Source organism: Chelonia mydas, chromosome 11, assembly GCF_015237465.2.
Source record: "Chelonia mydas isolate rCheMyd1 chromosome 11, rCheMyd1.pri.v2, whole genome shotgun sequence".
NCBI lineage: Eukaryota > Metazoa > Chordata > Testudines > Cheloniidae > Chelonia > Chelonia mydas.
This window is the reverse complement of record NC_051251.2, coordinates 67,390,906-67,415,805: the sequence shown is the minus strand read 5'-3', so window position 1 is coordinate 67,415,805 and position 24,900 is coordinate 67,390,906. Positions and strand designations below refer to the sequence as shown.

At 45.1% G+C, this 24,900-nt stretch overlaps 1 protein-coding gene across 1 annotated transcript in view; it reads right to left on the bottom strand.

The window, feature by feature from the left end:
- Positions 1-2,079: 2,079 nt before the first annotated feature.
- Positions 2,080-24,900, bottom strand: part of ATIC (5-aminoimidazole-4-carboxamide ribonucleotide formyltransferase/IMP cyclohydrolase) — a 34,611-nt gene continuing 11,790 nt past the window's right edge. Inside the window, exons 8-16 of the mRNA XM_037912368.2 lie at positions 24,033-24,158; positions 22,354-22,461; positions 21,145-21,230; positions 19,638-19,727; positions 17,893-18,021; positions 16,783-16,875; positions 5,074-5,256; positions 3,237-3,392; positions 2,080-2,405 (exon numbers count right to left, since the gene is read on the bottom strand). Of these exons, the coding sequence (XP_037768296.1) occupies positions 2,286-2,405; positions 3,237-3,392; positions 5,074-5,256; positions 16,783-16,875; positions 17,893-18,021; positions 19,638-19,727; positions 21,145-21,230; positions 22,354-22,461; positions 24,033-24,158 (1,091 nt within the window). The 3' untranslated portion in view covers positions 2,080-2,285. The remainder of the gene's footprint in view (positions 2,406-3,236; positions 3,393-5,073; positions 5,257-16,782; positions 16,876-17,892; positions 18,022-19,637; positions 19,728-21,144; positions 21,231-22,353; positions 22,462-24,032; positions 24,159-24,900) is intronic.

Below are 24,900 nucleotides of genomic sequence, written 5' to 3'. Positions count from 1 at the left end.
CAAGGAACGATCCCGCCTATCCTGGCAGGGAGATGGACAGGGCAGATAGCCCAGGATTTCTCTTTCATCTTTAACAGCCATCACTCTGCAAAGGTAAACTGATGACAAGATACAGGACAAGCGCACCCCGCCTGGAACCTCCCATCCACTGGGGGTGCTGCAACCAGCCCATCTCACACCCACAGTGGGACAGTACTGGCCAGGAAGGGCACAGTTAGGGCAGCATGGGGGATGCACTGATCCAGCATCATCCCTGCACAGCCTTCGAAGTTGTGCCGATTAAAGCTGCCCCTTCAAACTGAAAGCCAGAAGGAAGGCAAGCAACGGTACTGGAGTCCCATAACTCCCATCTGTCATGCTATTCCTTGCCTTAAGCAGAGCATCACAGCATGGCACTATGATTTCATCGAAGCTAGGGTCACCCTGCAGAGATTATTAATTAAGCAAGGTCACAGGCTGGGACCAGACACTCCCTCTCCGGGTCGAAACACTCCGTGGAGTTTAAGTTCCACAATACAACAGAGACTTAAAACCACATCTGTGAGCTCCTCAGACTTGGATCTGTGGGGATAAACTCTGCAGGCCCGAAAGCAGCTGCTATTTATCCACTTTACGGCTCTGTATAGAGTCTATCACCACTGAATTCAGCCTACTGAGGCCAGGACCACTTTGGAATTTATAAGCTCTGTAGGGGAGGAAAACGAATTGGCTGAATGGGTCTGAGGTTTCCCCTGGCATGTACAATGTAGAGACAGCTATTGCAAAACTCTGAGCTGTGCCAGTGACAAAAATAAAACAGGTTTTAGAAGTGCAATCAAAAGACATCCCTTGGAATGTGCTGGCAGTCGCGAATAACCAGCATGTTACTTTGTTCACATTAGAAAAACTAGTGCAAATCTGGAGTTTAGCAATCAGAGTTCAGCACGACGTAAAGTGAACTGTACACATCTGAGAACAGAAGTAGCTCTAGGCAAGACACCTATGTATGAATTCTGAATTGAACTCACTTGGTAGGAGAACCAAGCATGTAAGATTCACAGGAACTGGTATTTTCCCTTTCACCTCTAAGAAAGCAATTCAAGCCCACCCTTTGGCAAAAACACTCCCATAGCAGGATTTGGTGTATTGAACCTGAAACTACCTAAGGGCTTGTCTACATTACCTGCTGGATCCACAGGCAGCAATCAATCCAGCAGGGCTCGATTTACTTCATCTAGTCTAGACGCAATAAATCGACCGGCGAGCCCTCTCCCGGCAACTCCGGTACTCCACCAGGATGAGAGGCACAGGCAGAGTTTTCGGGGAAGTGTAGGCAGTCGACTCACCGCAGTGAGTCGATCTAAGTACGTAGCTGAAGTTGTGTAACTTAGATCGATTCCCTCCTCCCAGTGTAGACCAGGCCATAGGTACCGACTTCTCCTGGCGCCGGTGGGTGCTCGACTGCCCTATGCCCCCGGCCCAGCCCCTACTCCACCCCTCCCCCATTCCAACCCATTCCCCAAAGTCCCTGTCCCCTCTCTGCCCCTATTGGACTTCTTCCCCGAATCCCCACTCCGGCCCCGCCGCCTCCTCTGAGAGCGACACGTTCCCGCTCCTCCCCCATCCCTCCCAGAGCTTGTTAGGCTGCGAAACAGCTGTTTTGCGGCGGCAAGTGCTGGGAGGTAGGCAGAGGAGCGGGGACCTGGCGCGTTCAGGGGAAGAGGCTGAGGTGAGGTGGAGCGGCGGGGGGGACGGGGAGTGGGGGGAAGCTTGGCTGCCGGTGGGTGCAGCGCTTCAGCCATGGAGCACCAATGGAGTCGGCACCTATGGACCAGGCCTCAGATACGGGACCAATTACATACTCTCAGCGGAAAATGAGGATAAGGGATGGGACATGTTGGGAGAAAGCTGCTAGCTCAAAAGCAATCTGTGTAGTTTCAGTTTATAACAGATTTTTATCAATCCATTACAAATGTGGCTGCAAGGCAGGACTTTCACAGTGTTCCAACAGCATTTTAATTAATTGGTAAAATCTGGGCTATAAAATTTAACTCATAAAATGATGACTCTTTTCCCGAACACACAAGACTTCACACTCAATTCAGCCAGGAACCGTGTATTTATTTTCAAAAGCAAAATTCCTTTGCAAGTATCAGCTTCTTTTTGCTTTAATTTGCAGCCAGCAGCAGGGGCTTTATCTGCTGACTACACAAGGACACTCTACGGCGTGTGCAGACTGGGTTTCCAGATGTAACTGGTGAAGTTACGGTCACGGCTTATGACGGCTGCGACAGCCCATGGTGGAATCAGTGATGGAACAGCCGAAGATTGGTGTGAATGAGAGTTATTCCCAGCTCATTGCATGCTTCGATCACAACTTGGTCAGCAGCTGAGCCAGATGGGGCAGCAATAAACTGTACTCCGCTCTGAACAGAGATTTGGAGAAGCTAAAGGTTAGTGATGAAAAGCAAAAACAACTGGATGAATTGTGCAGTGAAACTGGGACATATGGTACAACCAGCACAGACTTGTGCTCTTCTCCAGTCCAGACTGTCAACCCGCAATTCACTGTATTCCTGCAGTGCAAGTAAAAACCCATGGCTGGCCCGTGCCAGCTGATTTGGGCTCATGGGGCGTGGCCTGCGGGGCTGTTTAACTGCAGTGGAGACTCCCAGGCTTGAGCTCTGGGACCCTCCCACCCTGCAGAGTCCTCGAACCTGGTCTCCAGCCCAAGCCCAGAAGTCTACTCTAGAATTAAACAGCCTCTTAGCCCGAGTCACAGGGCACGGGCCAGCTGTAGACATACCCTTGGAGTCCTAGACATGATCCAGGACCCCACTGTGCTAAGTGATGGTCCCTGCCCCAAAGGGCTTACAAGCCAGTGAGTAAGTTACTCACATGACTAGTCCTGGACTACTCCTCACATAAGTAGCTGCTTGCCAGTGAGAGTAAAAGGTTCACAATCTGCTCCTCTGAACTTAACAGCATTAGCTGGATATTTTTTGGCTACATTTGTCATACTTTAACACTCCTTTAATTCTAGAGCCAACATCAATGGTGGTTATCGAACACCGCTTCATGGAGAACCACTGTGCTCCAGAAAAATCTCTTCCAGAATGCAGCAGTTCTAGTTGGCACATTTCAAGCACCATGTGTATAAAATGCAGACACACATTCCCAAGTGCACGAAATGAACAACTAAATAAAGCAAAAAGCACCCAGGTGTTTCCCTTACGTCACCCTGACAATGACCTTACCTGTTTAGCTCGGTCCACATTATCCCTAAAAGGGAAGAATGCATCCGAGCTGAGGGAGACTGCATCCAGCTGGCCAATCCATTCCTTCTTCTTGGCCTCAGAGAGCTGTGCTGGGACCTCCTCAAACAGCGCCTTCCATTTAACCAGATCGTCACCCTGCAGGAACAGAGTCAGCTTACCCTGATGGCATTCCCTCCTTTTCCTGCTCTCTGGCTATCACCGTGCCAGAAATGGCTTCTGGACCTCCCTCCCAGCCACCTAGTCATACGAGGGATGTCACCTCTTTTACATCCAAGTTCACACCTGATCTTACGTGGTGCTCTGCTGCTGTGAACTTCATACCAGGAATTTATTAGATCCGAAGTGACTGTGGAAAGAGATTACCAACCACTGCTCCTGCTATCATCCCTGCTCCTCGCTTGTTTCTAGCCCATATGCTTTGCTTGGCCTGTTTGTGCTATGCCACTCTGTGTGTAAACACAGGACACACACAAACAGGATTTGGTATAAGGAGCTTCACACATGTCTGATGAAGAGGAGCTTGCCTTATGAGTCACCTTCTTAAACTGCACTAATCCACCTCCCATGCCATCCCCTTAAGCAAGCAGTTGATGTATGGATGATTCACTAGGTTCCCATTCCAGCTGTTGGGTTTATACTTTAAAAGGGCATATATGCTTTACTGAGGCAGTCACTGCCTGCAACAGCCTGACCCAGTTTGATTCTGAGAATCCAAGCAGCCACAGAAATGAACTGCAAAAATCAGAGTGAAAATACAGCAGGAAAAGTTTAAGTGCCGACCATACTTTGAACCTTTTATTCTTTGTTTTCTAAGATTCAGAATTAATTTAGTACCTGTTGGAGACTGCCAGATAAAACAGCCCTGGAGAGGGACGTCCTCTGAACAGGTAGAAAGTCAATGCTCCCTTACACTGCAGCACACAGTGGATGGGGAAATCAGGAGACCTGGTTCTATCCCCTGGCTCTCTGCCACTGACCTGCCGTGTGACCATGGGCAAGTCACTTCTCATCTTTGTGCCTCTCCGGCCGCCCCTTTTCTCTACTTATAGTGGAAGCTCTTCAGGGCAAAGCCTATCTCTGTGTATTTGTCCAGCGCCTAGCACAAGGAGGCCCCACACTCAGCTGGGTCCTTGAGGTGCTGCTGCCCAGTAGTAACAGCCCTCCAGCTACCTCTGGCTGCAAAAGACTATTACAGCTTCGCTGCCCACTTGTGTACCTAGGATAATGATTGTGGGGACAGCGCCTGGGGTGTGGACATTGTGTCTTCCCTAGGAGTTGGACAGGGATTATTTTCACACAGGCCAAACAGTTCTCAAACTCGAATGACCTCTGGCCATTAACAGTCTGGACCTCATTTGACCTGTCCCCAAATAACTGAATCCCGTTACCCATCCAACCCTCCAATACGCTCGACTTTCCCCCTCTACAAAGTGACTGCAGGAGACAGATGGGTGGCTTCACTAACCAAAAGACCCAAATCTGGTCCCAGTTATTACCTCCGGTTTCTGAGGGGCTAAGAGTGCAACCCAGGAAGCATGCGCAGTGTGGTGTGAACAAGGAGAGGCTCCTCTCCCTCAACTACAATTCCTCTAGCCAATTAAAGAGTATACCATGAAAGGGTACAGCTCTCGTGGGACAGAAGATCCGGCGCTGTGATGCAAGACTGGGATGAGAGATGGAAGGGGTAAAAAGGGGCAAAGGACGATTCAGGAAGATTCAGGAATCCCTACCCTGGTCTATTTATCAACACTGATCCCACAAGAAACAATTTGCAGAACCTCCTGGACGGTCGTGAGGGAAAATCCTGGCGCATTACCTCGCCGGTGGTCCCGGTGACGTACTGATCAATGGCGTTGGAGATCTCCGCCCTCTTCACTCCAGCTTTGAACTTCATGGCGAGCACTTGGGGGTGGTGTCTCAGCCACCAGTGGTTTGCTTTGTCGCCGGCAAGGCGCGTGCAGTGGATTCGGGACTGCTGGCCTGCCCCTATGCCGATAACCTGCAGTCACGTGCAGAACACTGTAATGAAGAGCCAAAGCACGTCCCCACGCACTGCGACCTTTATCAGAGCAGCCCCAACCCCAGAGCCATTATAAACAGACATGAAGGCAGAGAAAACCCTAAGCCCTTCATCCTGCAACTTGCATCTGGGACAGATCCCAGCACTCGTGACTTCACTGGGGCTCCATAACTGGGTTCCGTGTGGACACTGGGGTCTACCTGTGTGCAACCAGAAGCAGGATTGGGACCCAAGTAACCAAGACTGGCACTGTGTTGAGGAGAACAGGCTCTGTCCATATTGTCTTTACGTGTCTCCCAGGTTCAACTGCTTATACTTTAATTCCCCACCCCACACTTATTAGTATCTCTCTCTGTTTTATTAAATCAACATTTTCTAGCCCAGGCACAAAATCTACTCGACCCGCCCTCACCACAAGGATGTTTGTTTCTCTCACCCATTCAGTATGTGCCCCGTTACTATTTATTATTTGTGCTACCATAGCACCCTAGTGACAGACCAGGTCTCTATTATGCTAACAGCTGGAGAAATGAACGAGCTAAATTTTTCTTCCTGAATTCTACAAGTACCTTCTGCCAAGGGAGTTAAACTATCACACCAAAAAAAGGTCTGATGCAGTTCTGGCTTTCATTGAAAAAGCACTCTGTCTGTTCCAGGAATGACTAGGGCTGGTGAGAGATTCTAGCCAGCCTACCTGTTCTTGGAAAGAGAATTCAGGTCTGTGTCCAGACCACCCCTGGATGTAACCCAGGAGCCATGATCGGCATGGTATAAAACCACTATATAGCTTAGATGCAACTTCTGGCATATTACAAACAAGCCCCAGTCACGGCTGATAAGGAGGAAAAATCAAGTATTCAATCTGGACAACTGGTCTGTCAAATCAGGGCTTTGCAGCTGCCAATACATTTCCTATTCTGCCATCTGCCAGAAAGAGCAGGATTTAAAAATAGCTACACACTAAACGTAGCCCTTGCTTAGTGGGTTTGGAGTTTAATATGAAACCGGGCCCCCGGGGACACTGCCTCCAGGAGCAATGTTTGAAATGGGACCTTTTCAAGCCACCGAGAATGAAAGCGGCAGTGTATCTGCTTTGCCTCCTCAAGCCCTGGTCTTGTCAGACAAATTCTTCACTCAGCATACAGCTTTTCCTTCTCTCCCTTCAATTTGGGATACATCCTGGAGTTCATATTTTTGCAGAATCTTCTGCTCTCCTGGACTATAAGCCCTGACAGCAGTTTGCCCTGTTTAGCTAAGTGTGCCATTAACCCCACACCTATGTATGCCAGTCTATATGGCGGATTGTAAACCACAACCATTAAAAGGAGAAGGAACAATATTAAAATAAATTAATAATTTATTTAAAAATTAATTAAAAATAAATAAATAAAATTATTTTTGAAAAAAATAAGTAAATCCCCCCCCCGGAACTACACTGCTGAATTCCTCCCAGAAGGCCAGTCGCACTTTTCTGACACGTCTTTTGTCACAAGTCCTGCAGTCTCCAGACCCGCTGGCTCCTCCTGCTTATAAAGCCCCAGCATGCTTTAGGCTGGGAATGTCAGTCGCACACCCTGCAGCAAGCCCCCCCACCCCGAGGATGAGGTACACTCCTCGTTCTACAGTATTGCCAGGTTCATGGTGTAGAAACATAGGTGTGATGTTTTTACACCTCAGTGAATTTACAAACCCCAGGGACACCTGTTTTGTTATGCATCCTGTTGCCCCCCCTCTGCAGCAGAAAGCATGCTGGGAAGCCACAGAGGAAAAGCCATTGAGCCACATGACATCTGGACATGGTGCAAAATGACAGGCTAGGTTTTAATGTATACGTGCGCTGGCTGTTCCACGTAGCCTGGTTCTTTGAGGGCATTCACACACGGGGCCAGACTCGGCACACAATTACTACCGGGTATAGTGCTTACTATTGCTGGTCCCACAGCCTTCAGTATCACGTCTACAGCCGTGTGCCTGTCTCTCTGAGGTATTAATGTGTCCCCACATCACTGTAGTATCTGAGCATCTCACAATCTCCAATGAAAGATCCTCACCACACTCCTGGCAGTGCTATTAGTCCCATTTTATAGATGGGCACTGAGGTACAGAAACTACAGGTCTTGAGGTGCCTAATGTCCACGGATTTTAGGGGCCTTGTGGATGGCCTGCCTACCCACACTGGAGGGGAATGGGTTAATGTAGGCCTGAGAGGCCAATTAATCCACCCGGAGGGCAAGCCAGGCCTAATGAAAGATGAAGCCCAGCTGTGGAGAAGCTGGGTGATGGGAAAAGAGAGGCCGTCTGGAGCAGAAAGAGACTGCAGGGAGGTAGTGTACAACTCTGCAGTCATTCTTGGTAGTGGAGAGCCCTGAAGAGAACAGGAAGGAACCTGGAGGACCATGACGAAGCCCGGTGGAGGTGAGATCATGAGAAGACACAGGATTGGAGCAAGCTCTGGGGGGGAAGCCTGAAGAAAGGCTACTGGTGGGAAGGAGTCCAGGAAAGCAGCAGCAAGGAATCTGACAGAGCACAACATGGCTGCTCAGCCTAGGGTCCCCAGACTGGAACCCAGAGTAGCAGATAGGTCTGGGTTCCCCATCAGCCACTGGGAAGGTGGCATGAAGCCCCCTGACAAAAGGGATGAGGATGATTTAAAGCCCTGAGCGAAGGGGTGCTGGAACCTTGGGGACTGAAAACCAGATGTAAGAATTGGGGTGACTGATTGTTGGACTTTGTTGTGGGGCTAAATGTGACCTCGGAGGAGGACCAAGCCATGAGAAGAGAGACCACCACAGGATTGGAGTGACTGCCAGCAGTGGATGCTAGAGAGGAAAGAGCTGCTGTGCCCACGCCCAGCCACGAGGGGGCGAACCAGTGGGGAGTCCACTCTTCTACATGCCTAAACACCTTGGATCTGAGCCTAGGTGACTTGTTCAAGGTCAAACAAAGCCTGGGGCCGAGCAGGGAGCTGAACTGTGGTCTTGAGTCCCACCAGGCCAGCCTCCCCCACGGCTGGAAGCTGAAGCCAGACAAATTCATACGGGAAATAAGGGGTAAATTGTTAACAGTGAGTAATTAACCACTGGAATAACTTCCCAAGGGTCATGTTTTTCCTAAGAGAAACACTAATTCAGCCAGGAATTATTTCAGTGACATTGTAGGACCCGTGTTAGGCAGGAGGTCGGCTAGATGATCAGAGTGGCCTTAGACTCTATGATCATCCTGCTCCTTTAGTTCTGTCTCTTCAGTGGGACTGACTACCCCAGACTGGACGCACAGCACAATGCATGGACACACACACACACAGATGCCCTTCGAAAAGTCTTATTAGCCTCCTGGCCCAGGTTAAGTTTTGTTTTGATGTACTGGTAAAGCACTAATCCCCCTCCTCTCATTTCCATTGCCATAGCAGGGGGTGGAATGGATTCTGTGCTTGGGCAGGTAGCTTTTCAGGGCAGTTTTGCAATGGGTCCTTTGCAACTGAAAGGTGAACTGTCAGGCTGGAGGGAGGTTACCAGTGGAGTTCCTCAAGGATCAGTTTTGGGACCAATCTTATTTAATCTTTTTATTACTGACCTTGGCACAAAAAGTGGGAGTGTTCTAATAAAGTTTGCGGATGATACAAAGCTGGGAGGTACTGCCAATTTAGAGAAGGACCGGGATATAATACAGGAGGATCTGGATGACCTTGTAAACTGGAGTAATAGTAATAGGATGAAATTTAATAGTGAGAAGTGTAAGGTTATGCATTTAGGGATTAATAACAAGAATTTTAGTTATAAGCTGGGGGCACATCAATTAGAAGTAACGGAGGAGGAGAAGGACCTTGGAGTATTGGTTGATCACAGGATGACTATGAGCCGCCAATGTGATATGGCTGTGAAAAAAGCCAATGAGGTCTTGGGATGCATCAGGAGAGGTATTTCCAGTAGGGATAAGGAGGTTTTAATACCATTGTACAAGGCACTGGTGAGACCTCACCTGGAATACTGTGTGCAGTTCTGGTCTCCCATGTTTAAGAAGGATGAATTCAAACTGGAACAGGTACAGAGAAGGGCTACTAGGATGATCCAAGGAATGGAAAACTTGTACCAGAGGGATAAATACTGGAGAGGGAGAGAATTATTTAAGCTCAGCACCAATATGGACACAAAAACAAATGGATATAAACTGGCCACCAGGAAGTTTAGACTTGAAATTAGACGAAGGTTTCTAACCATCAGAGGAGTGAAGTTTTGGAATGGCCTTCAAAGGGAAGCAGTGGGCGCAAAAGATCTATCTGGCTTTAAGATTAAACTCGATAAGTTTATGAGGAGATGGTATCCTGGGATAACATGGTTTTGGTAATTAAATATTCATGGTAAATAGGCCCAATGGCCTGTGATGGGATATTAGATGGGGTGGGATCCGAGTTACCCAGGAAAGAATTTTCTGTAGTATCTGGCTGGTGAATCTTGCCCATATGCTCAGGGTTTAGCTGATTGCCATATTTGGGATCGGAAAGGAATTTTCCTCCAGGGCAGATTGGAAGAGGCCCTGGAGGTTTTTCACCTTCCTCTGTAGCATGGGGCACGGGTCACTTGCTGGAGGATTCTCTGCTCCTTGAAGTCTTTAAACCACAATTTGAGGACTTCAATAGCTCAGACATAGGTGAGGTTTTTCGCAGGAGTGGGTGGGTGAGATTCTGTGGCCTGTGTTGTGCAGGAGGTCAGACTAGATGATCATAATGGTCCCTTCTGACCTTAGTATCTATGAATCTATGAAAGACATCCCCAGCTATTTCAAAACCAAAGCTCACAGGAAAGTGGAACCCCCTTTCATAGTTTCTTCCTGCGTCCATTAAGCCGACACTGAAGAGTTAACCAGATGGGCTAGCTTGGAGGACTGCTGTGCTGAGGCCAGCACCCCTGGCCAATGCCTCAGACTTTCCGACGCAGCTAGATTGCAACAGATGTTAAAGCTATATGTCAAAGGCTGAGTAGAAAGAAATGAATAATTTGCCTTTTCATTCATCAAGATGTAATGACTTCACCTTTTACTGGAGCCATAAAACACACCTCCCCCAAAGAGTAAATGAAAGACCCAGGGTGTGGTCTTTCTTGGGCTGACACTTCATATCATTTGTTCATAATTAACTTATTGCTACTGTGTTTAATAAATCCAGAGTTGAATATGAGCAATGTTACTAATGTCATAATATGAAGTAACAAAAATACTGCCCAGCTTTTTTTAATGGTGATTTTCATCACTACATCTCAAAAGCACTTTATAAAGTACGACCATTTTACAGATGGGAAAACTGACCAAGTGACTGGCTGTGATGGGGCAGCTGCCCCTCACTAGCAGAAAAGGGGTTAAAAGCAGCCCTAGGAAGGCTGTGCTGGAGGCAGCCAATTAGAAAGGGGCTGAGAGGAGCAGCCAATCATGGCCTGGCAGGCCCATATAAGAAACGGCTGCAGGCAGAGCAGAGTTCAGAAGCTGACTGGAACTTGAGGGGAGAAAACCAGGCTCCTAGCAGGGGGAAGAAGCCACAGCATTGAGGACAAGTCAGTGCTGCAAGCAGGGACTGGGGGAACGAGAGGGAGCTCCTGGCTGTCTGCTAGGCCCTGTCTGCTAGGCCCTGAGGTAAGAGCAGAAGAGGGTGCTGGAGCTGCATGGGAAGCCGCCCCAGGACAATGGACTGCAGTTGCCACTGAGGGAAGTGGCTGGGTGGAGATTGCAGGTCCTCCAGAAGAGAGCTCTGAACATACACAGAACCCTGATGAAGTCAGTGGGGTTCTATCTGGCCACAGGGAACTACCTCCGCTGATGCAGTTTCAGCATCAGAGCTTTAGCTTTTTTATTTCCCTGGCAACCTATGTAGTCTGGCTAAATTAAGAGATCTACTTTCACGCCTCTGGATTCATTCTGAGTAATGAGCGAAGTCTAATGCCCTCTTAAAGTTTAGATTATAAAGAATGTTGCAGTATATAGTCCCAAGTGGACAAAATACAGAGTGATAGCTGGAAAATGTCTATGATATTTAAAATAAAAGTTAAGATAAAAAGGTATTTTATCTTTAAGATACTCTGAATGAATGGAAAAGGGGGAAGCTTAATTGCGTTTTTTAATTTAGTAATAACGATCATACCCAACTCTCATATCAAGCTTTTCATCAGTAGCTATCTGAGCGCTTTACAAGGTTAATGTATTAATCTTCACAATGACACCATGAGGTAATGCTATTAGCCCCCACTGTACAGATAGGGGAGCTGAGGCTAAATGACTTGCTCAGGGTCACACAGAAAGTCTGTGGTGGAGCAGGGAAATGAACTTGGGTCTCCCAGTGCTCTAATCACTGAGTCATCCTTCCTTTCCTGTGTCATTAAGGAGTGCAAACCAACATGCTACCCAGTATTATAATGGTTGGTTTGGCCATTGCAGGAAAGCAGACAAAGTAAGGGAGAAGGTCCTTCCTGCAATTCTTGGTGACTGTTGGCTTACTGCAAATTAAGTGACAGTTCCACAAATGCTTCTTCCCACCCCCAAAATTCCCCAAGCCTAATTAGCAACCTGCCCTGCATGCAGCATCTGTTCCACTTACAATTCCAAAGAAACTGAACTGGTTGAAAGAAATCATGGGTCACTGAGATACAAAAGCTCCTCTGTAAAAACTGAAAGAGGTGGGTTGTAGGTAAGGCAATCCCATGGGAATCAAAGGAATGGAAGTTGAGAGCAGTCAGCACCGCGTAGGATTGCACGTGTAGTCCAGAGACAGCACACATCAGATGCCTAGACTATGTCTTAAGACAGTTTGTCATGAATTATCAATCAGGTTTCCCTTCTCAGCTTCTACTTGGGGAGATGAACACTGAATATTCCAGGGAAGAAAGCTGATCTCAAAGCTGTGGGTAGGTGATCAGCACGTCAGTTATCTCCAGCCAGCACCGCATAGGGAACTGCTTCAGCTAGGTGACTTCTTAATTGGAATGCTACATGCAGGGACATAAGTTCTCCTTTATGTGTACCTCAAAAATAAGGGAGGGCGATGCCAACCCTTAGTCTTAAAAATCTATGAAATACCCTCTGGGATTCTATCTAGTCTGACCTCCTAAATAACACGGGCACAGAACTTCACCAGGTGATTCCTGCATCAAGCCCATGAAGTAGTGTAGTTTAGAAACACATTCAATTTTGATTTAAAGACGGCAAGTGATAGAGAACCCACTGGTTAATTACACTCACTAGTAAAAAAAAAACCTTATTTCTAGTCTGAAATTGTGTAGCTTCTGCTTCCAGCCATCAGATCTTGATCTTTCCATTAAAATAAAGGCAGAGTGTCCAATAAAAACCAAGAGGAGAAACATGTATGCTTGGCTAAGAGACTTCCCCATGAATGTGCATTAGCAAATTATCAAGCAAACCTAGGGCAATGAATCAGCTGGAATTCTGCTTATACAGACACGATTCTAGCCTACTTCTCACCCATCACAAGGGCCTTTTCACATACACATGGGACATGCAGTACTCCAACCACTGCAGAAACATCTGCAGTAGCACATTAAGATCACCACTAAGAAGGCACCAGGGGTTGATGGGGCTGCTGCTGTACTGAGTGAGAGAGGGTGAAGAGGAACTCAGGCTAATCAGACCTTTGTCTTGGGGCAAGCAGAATTAATGCTCTCGTAGATGGAGACCTATTTAAAAAGCCTTAGGGGCAGAAAATGCCAACCTTCCAGCCAAACGACTTGTCAGAGCTATCAGAGTAGCAGCCGTGTTAGTCTGTATCCTCAAAAAGAACAGGCGTACTTGTGGCACCTTAGAGACTAATAAATTTATTAGAGCACAAGCTTTCGTGGGCTACAGCCCACTTCACTGGATGCATAGAATGGAACATATAGTGAGATAGATTGGATATATATATATATATCCAATCTATCTCTCTCTCTCACACACACACACACACACACAGATAAGTTGGAAATTACCATACAAACTGTGAGAGGCTATTTAGTTAAGATGAGCTATTATCAACAGGAGAAAAAAAAACTTTTGTAGTGATAATCAAGATGGCCCATTTAGACAGTTGACAAGGTGTGAGGATACTTAACTTAAGGAAATAGATTCAATATGTGTAATGCCCCAGCCACTCCCAGTCTCTATTCAAACCCAAGTTAATGGTATCTAGTTTGCATATTAATTCAAGCTCAGCAGTTTCTCACTGGAGTCTGTTTTTGAAGCTTTTCTGTTGCAAAATTGCCACCCTTAAATCTTTTACTGAGTGGCCAGAGAGGTTGAAGTGTTCTCCTACCGGTTTTTGAATGTTAGGATTCCTGATGTCAGATTTGTGTCCATTTATTCTTTTGCATGGAGACTGTCCGGTTTGGCCAATGTACATGGCAGGGGGGCATTGCTGGCACATGATGGTATATATCACATTGGTAGATGTGCAGGTGAACGAGCCCCTGATGGCATGGCTAATGTGATTAGGTCCTATGATCGTGTCACTTGAATAAATATGTGGACAGAGTTGGCATTGGGCTTTGTTGCAAGGATAGGTTCCTGGGTTAGTGATTTTGCTGTGTGGTTGCTGGTATTTGCTTCAGGTTGGGGGGCTGTCTGTAAGCAAGGACTGGTCTGTCTCCCAAGATCTGTGAGAGTGAGGGATCATTTTTCAGGATAGGTTGTAAATCTTTGATGATGCGTTGGAGAGGTTTTAGTTGGTGGCTGAAGGTGACAGCTAGTGGCATTCTGTTATTTCCTTTGTTGGGCCTGTCCTGTAGTAGGTGACTTCTGGGTACTCTTCTGGCTCTGTCAATCTGTTTCTTCACTTCAGCAGGTGGGGATTGTAGTTGTAAGAATGCTTGATCGAGATCTTGTAGGTGTTTGTCTCTGTCTGAGGGATTGGAGCAAATGCGGTTGTATTGTAGAGCTTGGCTGTAGACAATGGATCGTGTGGTGTGGTCTGGGTGAAAGCTGGAGGCATGTAGGTAAGCATAGTGGTCAGTAGGTTTCCGGTATAGGGTGGTGTTTGTGACCATCGCTTATTAGCACAGTAGTGTCCCGGAAATGGACCGCTTGTGTGGATTGGTCTAGGCTAAGGTTGATGCTGGGATGGAAATTGTTGAAATCATGGTGGAATTCCTCAAGGACTTCTTTTCCATGGGTCCAGATGATGAAGATGTCATCAATATAGCGCAAGTAGAGTAGGGGCGTTAGGGGACGAGAGCTGAGGAAGCGTTGTTCTAAGTCAGCCGTAAAAATGTTGGCATACTGTGGGGCCATGCGGGTACTCATAGCAGTGCTGCTGATTTGAAGGTATACATTGTCCCCAAATGTGAAATATTGACAGAGCCAGAAGAGTACCCAGAAGTCACCTACTACAGGACAGGCCCAACAAAGGAAATAACAGAATGCCACTAGCTGTCACCTTCAGCCACCAACTAAAACCTCTCTAAAGCATCATCAAGGATCTACAACCTATCCTGAAAAATGATCCCTCACTCACAGATCTTGGGAGACTGACCAGTCCTTGCTTACAGACAGCCCCCCACCCTGAAGCAAATACTCACCAGCAACCACACACCACACAACAAAATCACTAACCTAGGAACCTATCCTTGCAACAAAGCCCAATGCCAACTCTGTCCACATATTTATTCAAGTGACACCATCATAGGACCTAATCACATTAGCCACGCCATCAGGGGCTTGTTCACCTGCACATCTACCAATGTGATATGCCATCATGTGCCAGCAATGCCCCTCTGCCATGTACATTGGCCAAACCGGACAGTCTCTACGCAAAAGAATAAATGGACACAAATCTGACATCAGGAATCCTAACATTCAAAAACCGGTAGGAGAACACTTCAACCTCTCTGGCCACTCAGTAAAAGCTTTAAAGGTGGCAATTTTGCAACAGAAAAGCTTCAAAAACAGACTCCAAGTAGAAACTGCTGAGCTTGAATTAATATGCAAACTAGATACCATTAACTTGGGTTTGAATAGAGACTGGGAGTGGCTGGGTCATTACACATATTGAATCTATTTCCTTAAGTATCCTCACACCTTCTTGTCAACTGTCTAAATGGGCCGTCTTGATTAACACTGCGGAAGTTTTTTTTCTCCTGCTGATAATAGCTCATCTTAACTAATTAGCCTTCCACAGTTTGTATGGTAACTTCCAACTTGTGTGCGCGGGTGCTTCCCTTCTCAGGCTCCCCGGGGGAAGGCAGGCCGGGTGACCCTCGCCAGAGAAGGGTCCAGCCACCTCCTTTCCTCTCCCCTCTCCGAGACTGCGTGTGTGCTGTGTGTGTGTGTCTTACTATATGTTCCATTCTATGCATCCGACGAAGTGGGCTGTAGCCCACGAAAGCTTATTCTCTAATAAATCTGTTAGTTTCTAAGGTGCCACAAGTCCTCCTTTTTGTCAGAGCTATGTAGCACATGCCACCAGAAAATACAGTGAAGTAACGCATGGGTGCATTTTAACTCTAGACGAAGACAATCTGGTGTATGCAGATGAATAATACGGAGGATGGATTAAACAAGGTATCTTTAAAGGTGACCTGCAAAGGAAATAAATTGGGATTGCGTCCGATTTTGCTTCTGTATGATGTATATTGGGGGGGGGGGGAAGAGACTTTCAGGCTCCTCTTATCAAAAAAAAAAGTCTGCTTTTTTTTTTTTAAAATGTCTCACAGGGTTAGTTGAATGATGACATCACAACAGCAAGCAATTGGAAGGGAAACAAATGTCAGTCTGTTAAAACTCTTTGGTAACATTTAAATACAATGCCTAATGAACACTTGGGAACAAATGTTTCTGTTAAAAATTCACACCCCATCTGTTCATTTATGGTGTAACTTTTGACACCACACATGAAAGGCCACCCTCCAAGGTAAGTCTTCCATCAAAATCAAGGAAGACTTGACATTTCTGATACTCCAAAGTTAAAAGACAAAACAGAATAAAAAACCTCATCTGTTTGCAAAAAGCCCTTCTTTATACATCACAAATCAGCGAAATAAGGCAATTAAAATATATCCTTTGCTGATTGCCTTTAAATTAAACACTGTCAGACACCAGGTGTGATACCCACTCTCACATGGTAATGCCTGAAAAGGCCTTTAACAAATGAATGCCCACCAGCAAAAAGATCCCTCTTAAAAACCTGGACAGAAGATTTAGAAAAAGAATGATTCAGGCCCTGATCCTGCAAACATTTAACAACATGAACAAAATTATTCAAGTTTTAATTCTTTGCAAGCTTGATCCCTTAGTCCCTCCATCACCATCCATTCCCTTGCTGTGAAAAGATCCCAGGATTTCACGTTCACAGGCAGCCACTTGAGAGCTATCGAACTTGAGCTACTGTTCCATGTAACAGTGTCTAAGCCAGCTTGCCTATACTTGTTTAATAGCTTCCAGTACACTAAGTGATTTTACACCTGGTGCCTAACAAAGTACTACTGGCCAGTTTGGCTGAGGCGGTATACCCCCCCACAAGCAGCCCACTTTTGTTACCTGCCCATTCTTAGCATAGCAAACGGAATTGGACTGGGTGTACTTGACAGCGATGGTGGCAACAGTCAAATTTTGGATAGCAGACTCGGGCAGCTGAAACAACAGAAAGCAATAACGAATGTATCCCTTAAATAACTGAGATTTAAAACGTTCTGCAATGGGCTATAAATCTGCAAACCAAAAACCACTACACGTGCTATAGAATACCAGAGGAAAATGACTAAAAATTACCAATAATCTGATTATCTACTAATGTCATCAGTTCTTGTGGCCCAAACCAACCCCAAACTCAGGCCTCAACAGCTAAGTGACTGACAGTCAAACACTGGCCCTAATCCTGAAAACATTCGTGCACTTGCTTAACTTTACACAGGTGAACAGTCCAGTTGAATTCACTACTCACAGGTACAAAGCTAAGCTTGTGCTTACATATTTGCCAGATCAAGGCCATAGCTTGAAATGCTATTGACAATTTTATTTTACACTCATTCCGCTACTAATTTGTTAAACGGTTTTCCCATTTACCACGTTTCTCAGCTCCCCTTGAAGTATTTGACTATTTCTACATTCATATAGGTCTGTTACTTCACAGTGAAAAATTAGGACAAATGTAAACCACATGTAAACTAACTGCCCACTGATGATGTGTAAACCATCTGTTATGGAACAGAGAGATCTAGGAGTTTATACAACACCATGCAAATAAATGAGACTATTAAACAGTGACTCAGAATGACACCACAATGGTTTCTTACTGTATTGCTGTGGAACTGTGGAAATTAAGAGAAGGACTTCCTATTTATAATCTTGATAATCAGCAATAAAGAGATAGATTCAGCTCATCTTACTCAGGCAAGTAGCTAAAACGAAGGCAATGGCTCTACTTGCATGAGTAGATTTGGCCCAGTGCATCATTTTGCTGAAAAGACAAGTCTGCCTGAATGTTTTAGGGTCTCCTATGATACGATCTCACTTCCTTTCCTGATTGGAGCCCACCAGTTCACTCAAACAGTCCTCTCGTTTCTCACTAGAATCATAGAATATCAGGGTTGGAAGGGACCTCAGGAGGTCATCTAGTCCAACCCCCGGCTCAAATTCTCTTACACTTACATTTTTGTTTTTGCTAACAATGTTCTTGAACAGTGACTGGTCAATAACGCCGTTGTTCCTCTTCTGTGTGAGATGCAACCCAAAGAGGGTTCGAATCTCGTTTTCATCTGGCTCGTAAGCAAGCTCCATCTAAAAGCAGACAAATAGAAAGTAGTGCTGCACGCTCTTTGAACCCTTCCAATCCAACTTCCAGCAATGACCCTTTCGAATCTGACTTCCAACAATAGTTTAAAGAACAATGTAAATCTGTTACACAATCCAAAAGAGATGAGACGAAAGGGGATGGGATGCCAAAACAGACGTAGTACCAGCAAACTGGAGCACCAACTTATCAGCACCAAAACATGAAGTGTCACTTTAAGGGAGAAGATAGGGGTGTGCAAACTGGATGTTTAGACACATAGGGCCAGACTGTGGCCCACAAAGATCCAAGCGCAGAAAGAACCCTCCCTGCCCAGAACTGCCCCTCCCATGTGGCAGTGGAAGAGGGCAACCATCTTTGCAGATTTCCCCCACCTTTACAGGGGGCACAGCTGGAGTGTGGAGCAGGACTTGGGGAATGCGTGTTGTCTCTTCACTCTAACAATAAGTCAAACACCAAGCATAAGGTCCCTTTATAGGGAATTTGGTGACAAGCAGCAATTGAGTCTCTCAAGCATTAAAGATTTACTAGTTACTGCCGCAACCTTGCGCAACTGACAACGGGAGGAACCAGCCTTCAAGACTGCCTGTAATTTCTTTCCTGCTTGCCTGAAGCACCTGAGCCACCTTCTCAAGCTCCTCTGACAGTAACGCTTGAATCCTTCTCTCATCTAATAAGTTGGAATTTATATGCCGCTACTTATGTGGTGCTACTTAAGCTCTTAGCTTCCCTGTGTGTGTCAGCCTCTCAGAGAGGGGCTGGGATAAGAGCGACATGGATACTTTGGCACTAGTATAAAATCTCCTAGGGAATCTACAATTTAAAGTCACGTGTATGCTGCTCAGCACATGTGAGCAGGGGACATGGGGATGGTAATTTGAATTATCCGGCAGTGTCATGTTAAATATTTGACAAGTACTGCTATCAACGTAATATGGAATCATACATTACTGCAGAGTCTAAACTGTGCCTGCAACGTGATGATTCTTCATCACATGGTGGTTTTTTTTTTTTTTTTAAAAAACGGCTTGCTGTTGTCTTTGCTTGTACCCACAGATTGATCCTGAGATCATACAGAAGCTGTTTTGTTGTTTTAAAAGGCTGTGTGCACTGATGTAACAAATTGCTCAATTATAAGATTAATGACAAAGCTGGAGAACTGCATAGACGATAGGGAGATTGGAGCAAAGTAGAGAGCAGTCCAGAAATTTTATTTCTGTAAAGTACTGTTGCTAATGTGCATGTCATTACAAAAATCAATGAAGGCATTATGAAGAATGTCCTGTTTTTAATATAAGCCTTTACTAGATCTTCATGGACATGCCAGTCTGTGAAATTCTAGATCCTTTAGAAATCGAATCCCAAACTAAATCAAAACCCTATTAGCTCAATGGGAACGTTCACATGCTCGTCACTGGGCTTTGGATCAGGCATTCTCTGTGAGTAGTTCCAGCGCTGTAAACTCTGATTTGTAGAAAAACATTTCCAAGCAGTATGGAGAGAAAGCCACAGAAAAAGAAGCTTATAATGAAAATGGAGCTGTGGGTGGGCTGAGAAGTCTACACTGAGACCACAAATACTATGAAACATGTAGCATACCCACCTGGAGGATACAGTAGCTCCCATTTTTCTTTCTGGAGAGGATTTTGAGAGCTTCCTCCTCATAGCCTGGGGCCACTATTCCATCAGACACCTGCAACACACACACACACAGCATTAGCCCCCCAATGGGAAAGAGCAACACTGATATGCAATTTTAGATACTGTCATTAGAAACACATTAGAGGCCTGGTCTGAAGCCAACAAGAGTCTATGGACTTCAATAGACTTTGGATGAGGGCTCAACCCTGCAACACTCACAAGTGCAAGTAGCATTACAAATGAGCATAATCCATTTCCGGACAATAGGATACTCACATGCTAAGTGTTTGCAGCATCCAACCATATGGATGGGTGCTACAGTGCCTTCAGGAGCATGTGTTTTTCCCCACTGAAGTCAATGGAAACACACCTCCCACACATTTCCTATGGGTGAATTCATTCCTGTATCTATTCAAGACAAGTTTCTTGTAATGGCATACTGGAAATACTTTATCTACTATACAGAAGGGAGGTTTGTATTACATTCTCTTTACTTTGAGCATCTCTGAAATTCAGGGTGATCAGTAAAAGTCCTGGTACCTTTGTGAATGTATTTGTCTAACTGGGTTCAGAAGAGATGCTTTTTTGACGATGGCAGGTTTTCTTTTCTAAAAACATCTTAACACTTGCCTACACAACAGAAGTGGGATTTATATATGGAGCAGCACCTTTCGGAACCAGGCTCTGACTGGTCAGAGACAGATAAAGAAATTCTCGGATACTTTGAGGACACAAATAGTGATGGAATGGAACCGCATTGTCCCTAATAGCATTAAAAACTGACAGAGGTGGTTTATTTTAGGGCCATAAAGCGATACATTTCCTTTTCGTTTATACTCTGTTTTCTTCCCTTCTTAAATAACCCTCAGCGATACCACGCTCAGCCTAGAACAAACACTAACACTGTTTGGTTAAGTATTAACGTTGTCTGGTTTAGTTTTGCATTCAGGGTTGTCATCTATTCTAGTGACTTGGGCAATATGCTCAGTTATGTAGCAGAATTAGGAGTACTATAGGGTCGTAGGCTCAGTCTATTGGTAGGCAGCAATCTACAAATGCATTTCTTTTCCCCCAGAAAGAAGGAGGCAGGCAGCTGTAGGGACGACTAGGAATTCCCCACTGTTCCACCAGACCTGTTGAATCACCTATTACTAAAGTACGATTAGGGGTTTAGAGACTTGCTTAAGTGGCCGATGAAGGTTATGATCCACTTTGGAAATTAGTAGTTTGACTGTTCAGTTTTCACATTTGCCGCCACAGCTGGGAAAAAAAATCAAGACTGATTTAAATTCTGCACCCTGGATAGCAAATGATCAGAATGGACCAATAAATACAAATGAATAAAACGGACAGAAACAAAAATGGACCAATAATAAAAAAAAAATGTATGAATGGAATTGCCATTACAACCAATGAGTTCACCAAGAGCTCTTCACCTTTGCAGAATAACCTGCGGTTTTTACACTAACCTCTCTGGAAATGATTTTAGCAGTTGGGACATCACAGATATCGGAGAGAGCGATGAAGTCACCAAACGAAGACATCCGATCAGCCCCTGTAAAATAATGTTTAAAAAGTGATTCATCTGCAGCACACACGCAAACGCACCCCTCCGCCCCACCAAACCATTCACGACTCAGTTTCTTTCCTCAGAGTTTGCTAAATTTCATCACAAAGAAGAAGAAAGGGACACTTAAGAATCACAAGAAGGAAAACAAATCTAAGGCAGTCTCCCTGCCACAAAATCCATCCTAAAAAATATTTCTGTTGATTCCTATTTTCCTCCTGCACATTCTCACTTTCGAAGCTTCTGTAATGAATGTCTTATAGAACACTGACTTTTCTAAGGGAAACCAGAGTCAGAAATGTACATAACAGCGATTTTGTATTTTATATTTAATGAACTGGTGCTCATTTAAAACCAGAGACACATCAAACCTAGTCCTTCTAATCACTTGCCTCTCGTCACAGAGAATGCCAATTGTGTAGTAGTGCTTTTACATGAACAATGACCATCAAAGGTGACCTACAAATTGGGCGGGGGGAGGGGGGGGAGAGAAGAGACTGGGTGTGTGCCAATTATTTCCTTTTGAAACTGAGGTTTTATCTACTCTGCTTTTCCTGGAACGTGATGGACAACAAGAGAATGGGCAGAATGACATCAAAGTATCAAGAGTGAAATCTGAGCCACTGAGAAGGATTTTTAGCCTTCCTTTTTTCCCCTGTCAATACTTTAAACTCAAATATAAAACGAACGGTTGGGAGAAAAAAGATTTCTTTATGAACTATTCAACAGTACCCCACCCACAGTTGAGGGCTGAGAGCTTCCAATCCAGGTCTCTGGTTGTTCAGATTCCGCCAACAAAAGCAGGAAAGAGATTTCTTAAGTGAAAACAAGCAGGAGTTGGTTGAATTAGCTAAACTCACTTTGACTGAGAGCCAGTCCTGATTTGAATCTAGGTCCCTCGAGAGGAGAATGGATTGCGCATTAATCAACAGAGTTATTTAGACTCTTCTGGAGAAGAACCAAAAAAACAAGATCTACCCGGATCTTCTAAATATCACCATAAACTTGCAAAGAGAAGAACCTGTGAACCACACGGCACATTGCTCAGGAGCAAGTACTATTGGTCTTCTCAGTTCTTTGCACAGATTAGTTTTTTTACTTGCCATCCCACCTCTTGCTCGTGCATACGCAGTTGCCAAAGGCGTCAGGGTTGCGTGTAAATCATGCACCATGCAGGCCTGAGCTTCTTCCACCGTGAGTGGCAGTCCAACAGCAGCACCTAGTGGATAAAATGAGCAAAGACAGTGGAAGAAGAAAATGAGAACTATATTCTGGTCCAACTCCTTCATATCAGCAAAGCTGCCGGGGCATTTTAAGGAGGTGAGAGGACAGATATTGCAATGGCATTCAAAGAAAAGAGTGTGACGGGTTGGATCACAGAAACCCCCTTGGGACTGCCACCTGATGTGCCAAGACTACTTCTGCCCCTGCTTTCCCTGCCAGCTTGAGACTCCAGCACCCTGTCTTGCTGGGCCAGACACGCCAGTCTGCTCCAACACAGACCCAGTGTCTGAACCACAAGCCCCAAAGCTGCAGACTTAGCTGAAAGTGACTTAAGAAGTGTTCCTGCCTTTAACACTCAGATGCCCAACTCCCAACGGGGTCCAAACCCCAAATAAATCAGTTTTACTCTGTATAAAGCTTATACAGGGTAAACTCATAAATTGTTCGCCCTCTATAACACTGATAGAGAGATGGAAACAGCTGTTTGCCCCCTCCCCCCCCAAGTATGAATACATACTCTGGGTTAATAAATAAATAAAAAGTGATTTTATTAAATATGGAAAGTAGGATTTAAAGTGGTTCCAAGTAATAACAGACAGAACAAAGTGAATTACCAAGCGAAATAAAATAAAACAAGCAAGTCTAAGTCTAGTACAGTAATAAAACTGAATACAGATAAAATCTCACCCTCAGAGATGTTTCAGTAAGTTTCTTTCACAGACTGGACGCCTTCCTAGTCTGGGCACAATCCTTTCCCCTGGTACAGCCCTTGTTCCAGATCAGGTGGTAGCTAGGGGATTTCTCATGATGGCCGCCCCCTTATTCTGTTCCACCCACTTATATATCTTTTGCATAAGGCGGGAATCCTTTGTCCCTCTGGGTTCCCACCCCTCCTTCTCAATGGAAAAGCACCAGGTTAAAGATGGATTCCAAGTCAGGTGACATGATCACATGTCACTGTAAGACATCATTACCCACCTGCCAGCCCACATGTATACAGGAAGACTTACAAGTAAAACAGATTTCAGAGTAGCAGCAGTGTTAGTCTGTATTCGCAAAAAGAAAAGGAGTACCTTTTCTTTTTGCGAATACAGACTAAAACGGCTGCTACTCTGAAACCTGTCATTAGGCAAGGCACTGAATTTAGCCGTATGGAGTGAAAATCTATCAACTTCAATAGTCTCTAAGGTGCCACAAGTACTCCTTTTCTTTTTAAGTAAAACAGAGCCATCTACAGTCAATTGTCCTGGTTAATGGGAGCCATTAAGATTCCAAACCACCATTAATCGCCCACACTTTGCATAACTACATTAGGACCTCAGAGTTATATTTCATATTTCTAGTTTCAGTTACAAGAGTGATACATTTATACAAACAGGATGACCACACAGTAGATTATAAGCTTTGTAATGGTACCTTACAAGAGACCTTTTGCATGAAGCATATTCCAGTTACATTATATTCACACTCATTAGCATATATTTATAAAATCATATAGAGTGTAACGTCGCACAAAGTGTCTCTATTTCTTCCATAAGACAAGTATCAATAAGATCCCACTCTTACCTGCAGGACTGACGTGTTTGAACGAGGCTGCTGCGGGAATACCTAAAGCCTGCTTGAGTTCTTTCACCAACTGCCAGGCATTCAGAGCGTCGCACAGGTTGATGAACCCAGGGGATCCATTGAGAACTGCACACAGACCATAAATGCACATTAAAGGGCGAAGGCCCCTCTCTCCAAGGAGCTTGAACGCCAAGTACAAGTTATTTTAAATTTAAACTGCTACCGCTTAGAACCAAACATTATACAAACTGTTTTCTTTTAAACACACCGAGCACATAGGGAAAGAAAGATCTGGTTTCTGCCCAGCTGCTTTGGATATTGTATAGCACGGAGCGCACAGAGCGGAGCCCAAACAGAAGGCCACTATTCTACAGGACACCCACAGAGGAAGGACAGCCCCGCAGTTTACTCACTGCACTGTGACTTGGGAAAACTGGGTTCAGTTTCTGTCTCTGCCACAGACTGCCTGTGTGACTTTGAACAAGCCACTTAGGCCCTGATCCTCAAAGGCACTTTAGCATCCAACTCCCATTGATTTCAAACTCCCATTCCAATGGGAGTTAGGAGCCAGATCTTCAGGCATTTAGACACCGAGTATCCCTGTGCCTCAGTTCCCCACCTGTAAAATAGGAATAATAGCACTTTCTTCTACCACCCATTAGTCTCCTGTGTCTACTTTGGGCAAAGACTGTCTATTCCTGCCTATATACATTCTAGTAGTGTGGAGCCCTAACCTCTAAAGAGGACATTGTAATTTAAGTAGTTAAAGAACATAGGAATACTTTATTTAAATATGTACATTTCTGCTCCTTCTATGGTGGGTCTTCTCAGAAACCCAAGGGTTATTTTGTTTGCTTGTTTTTTAAAC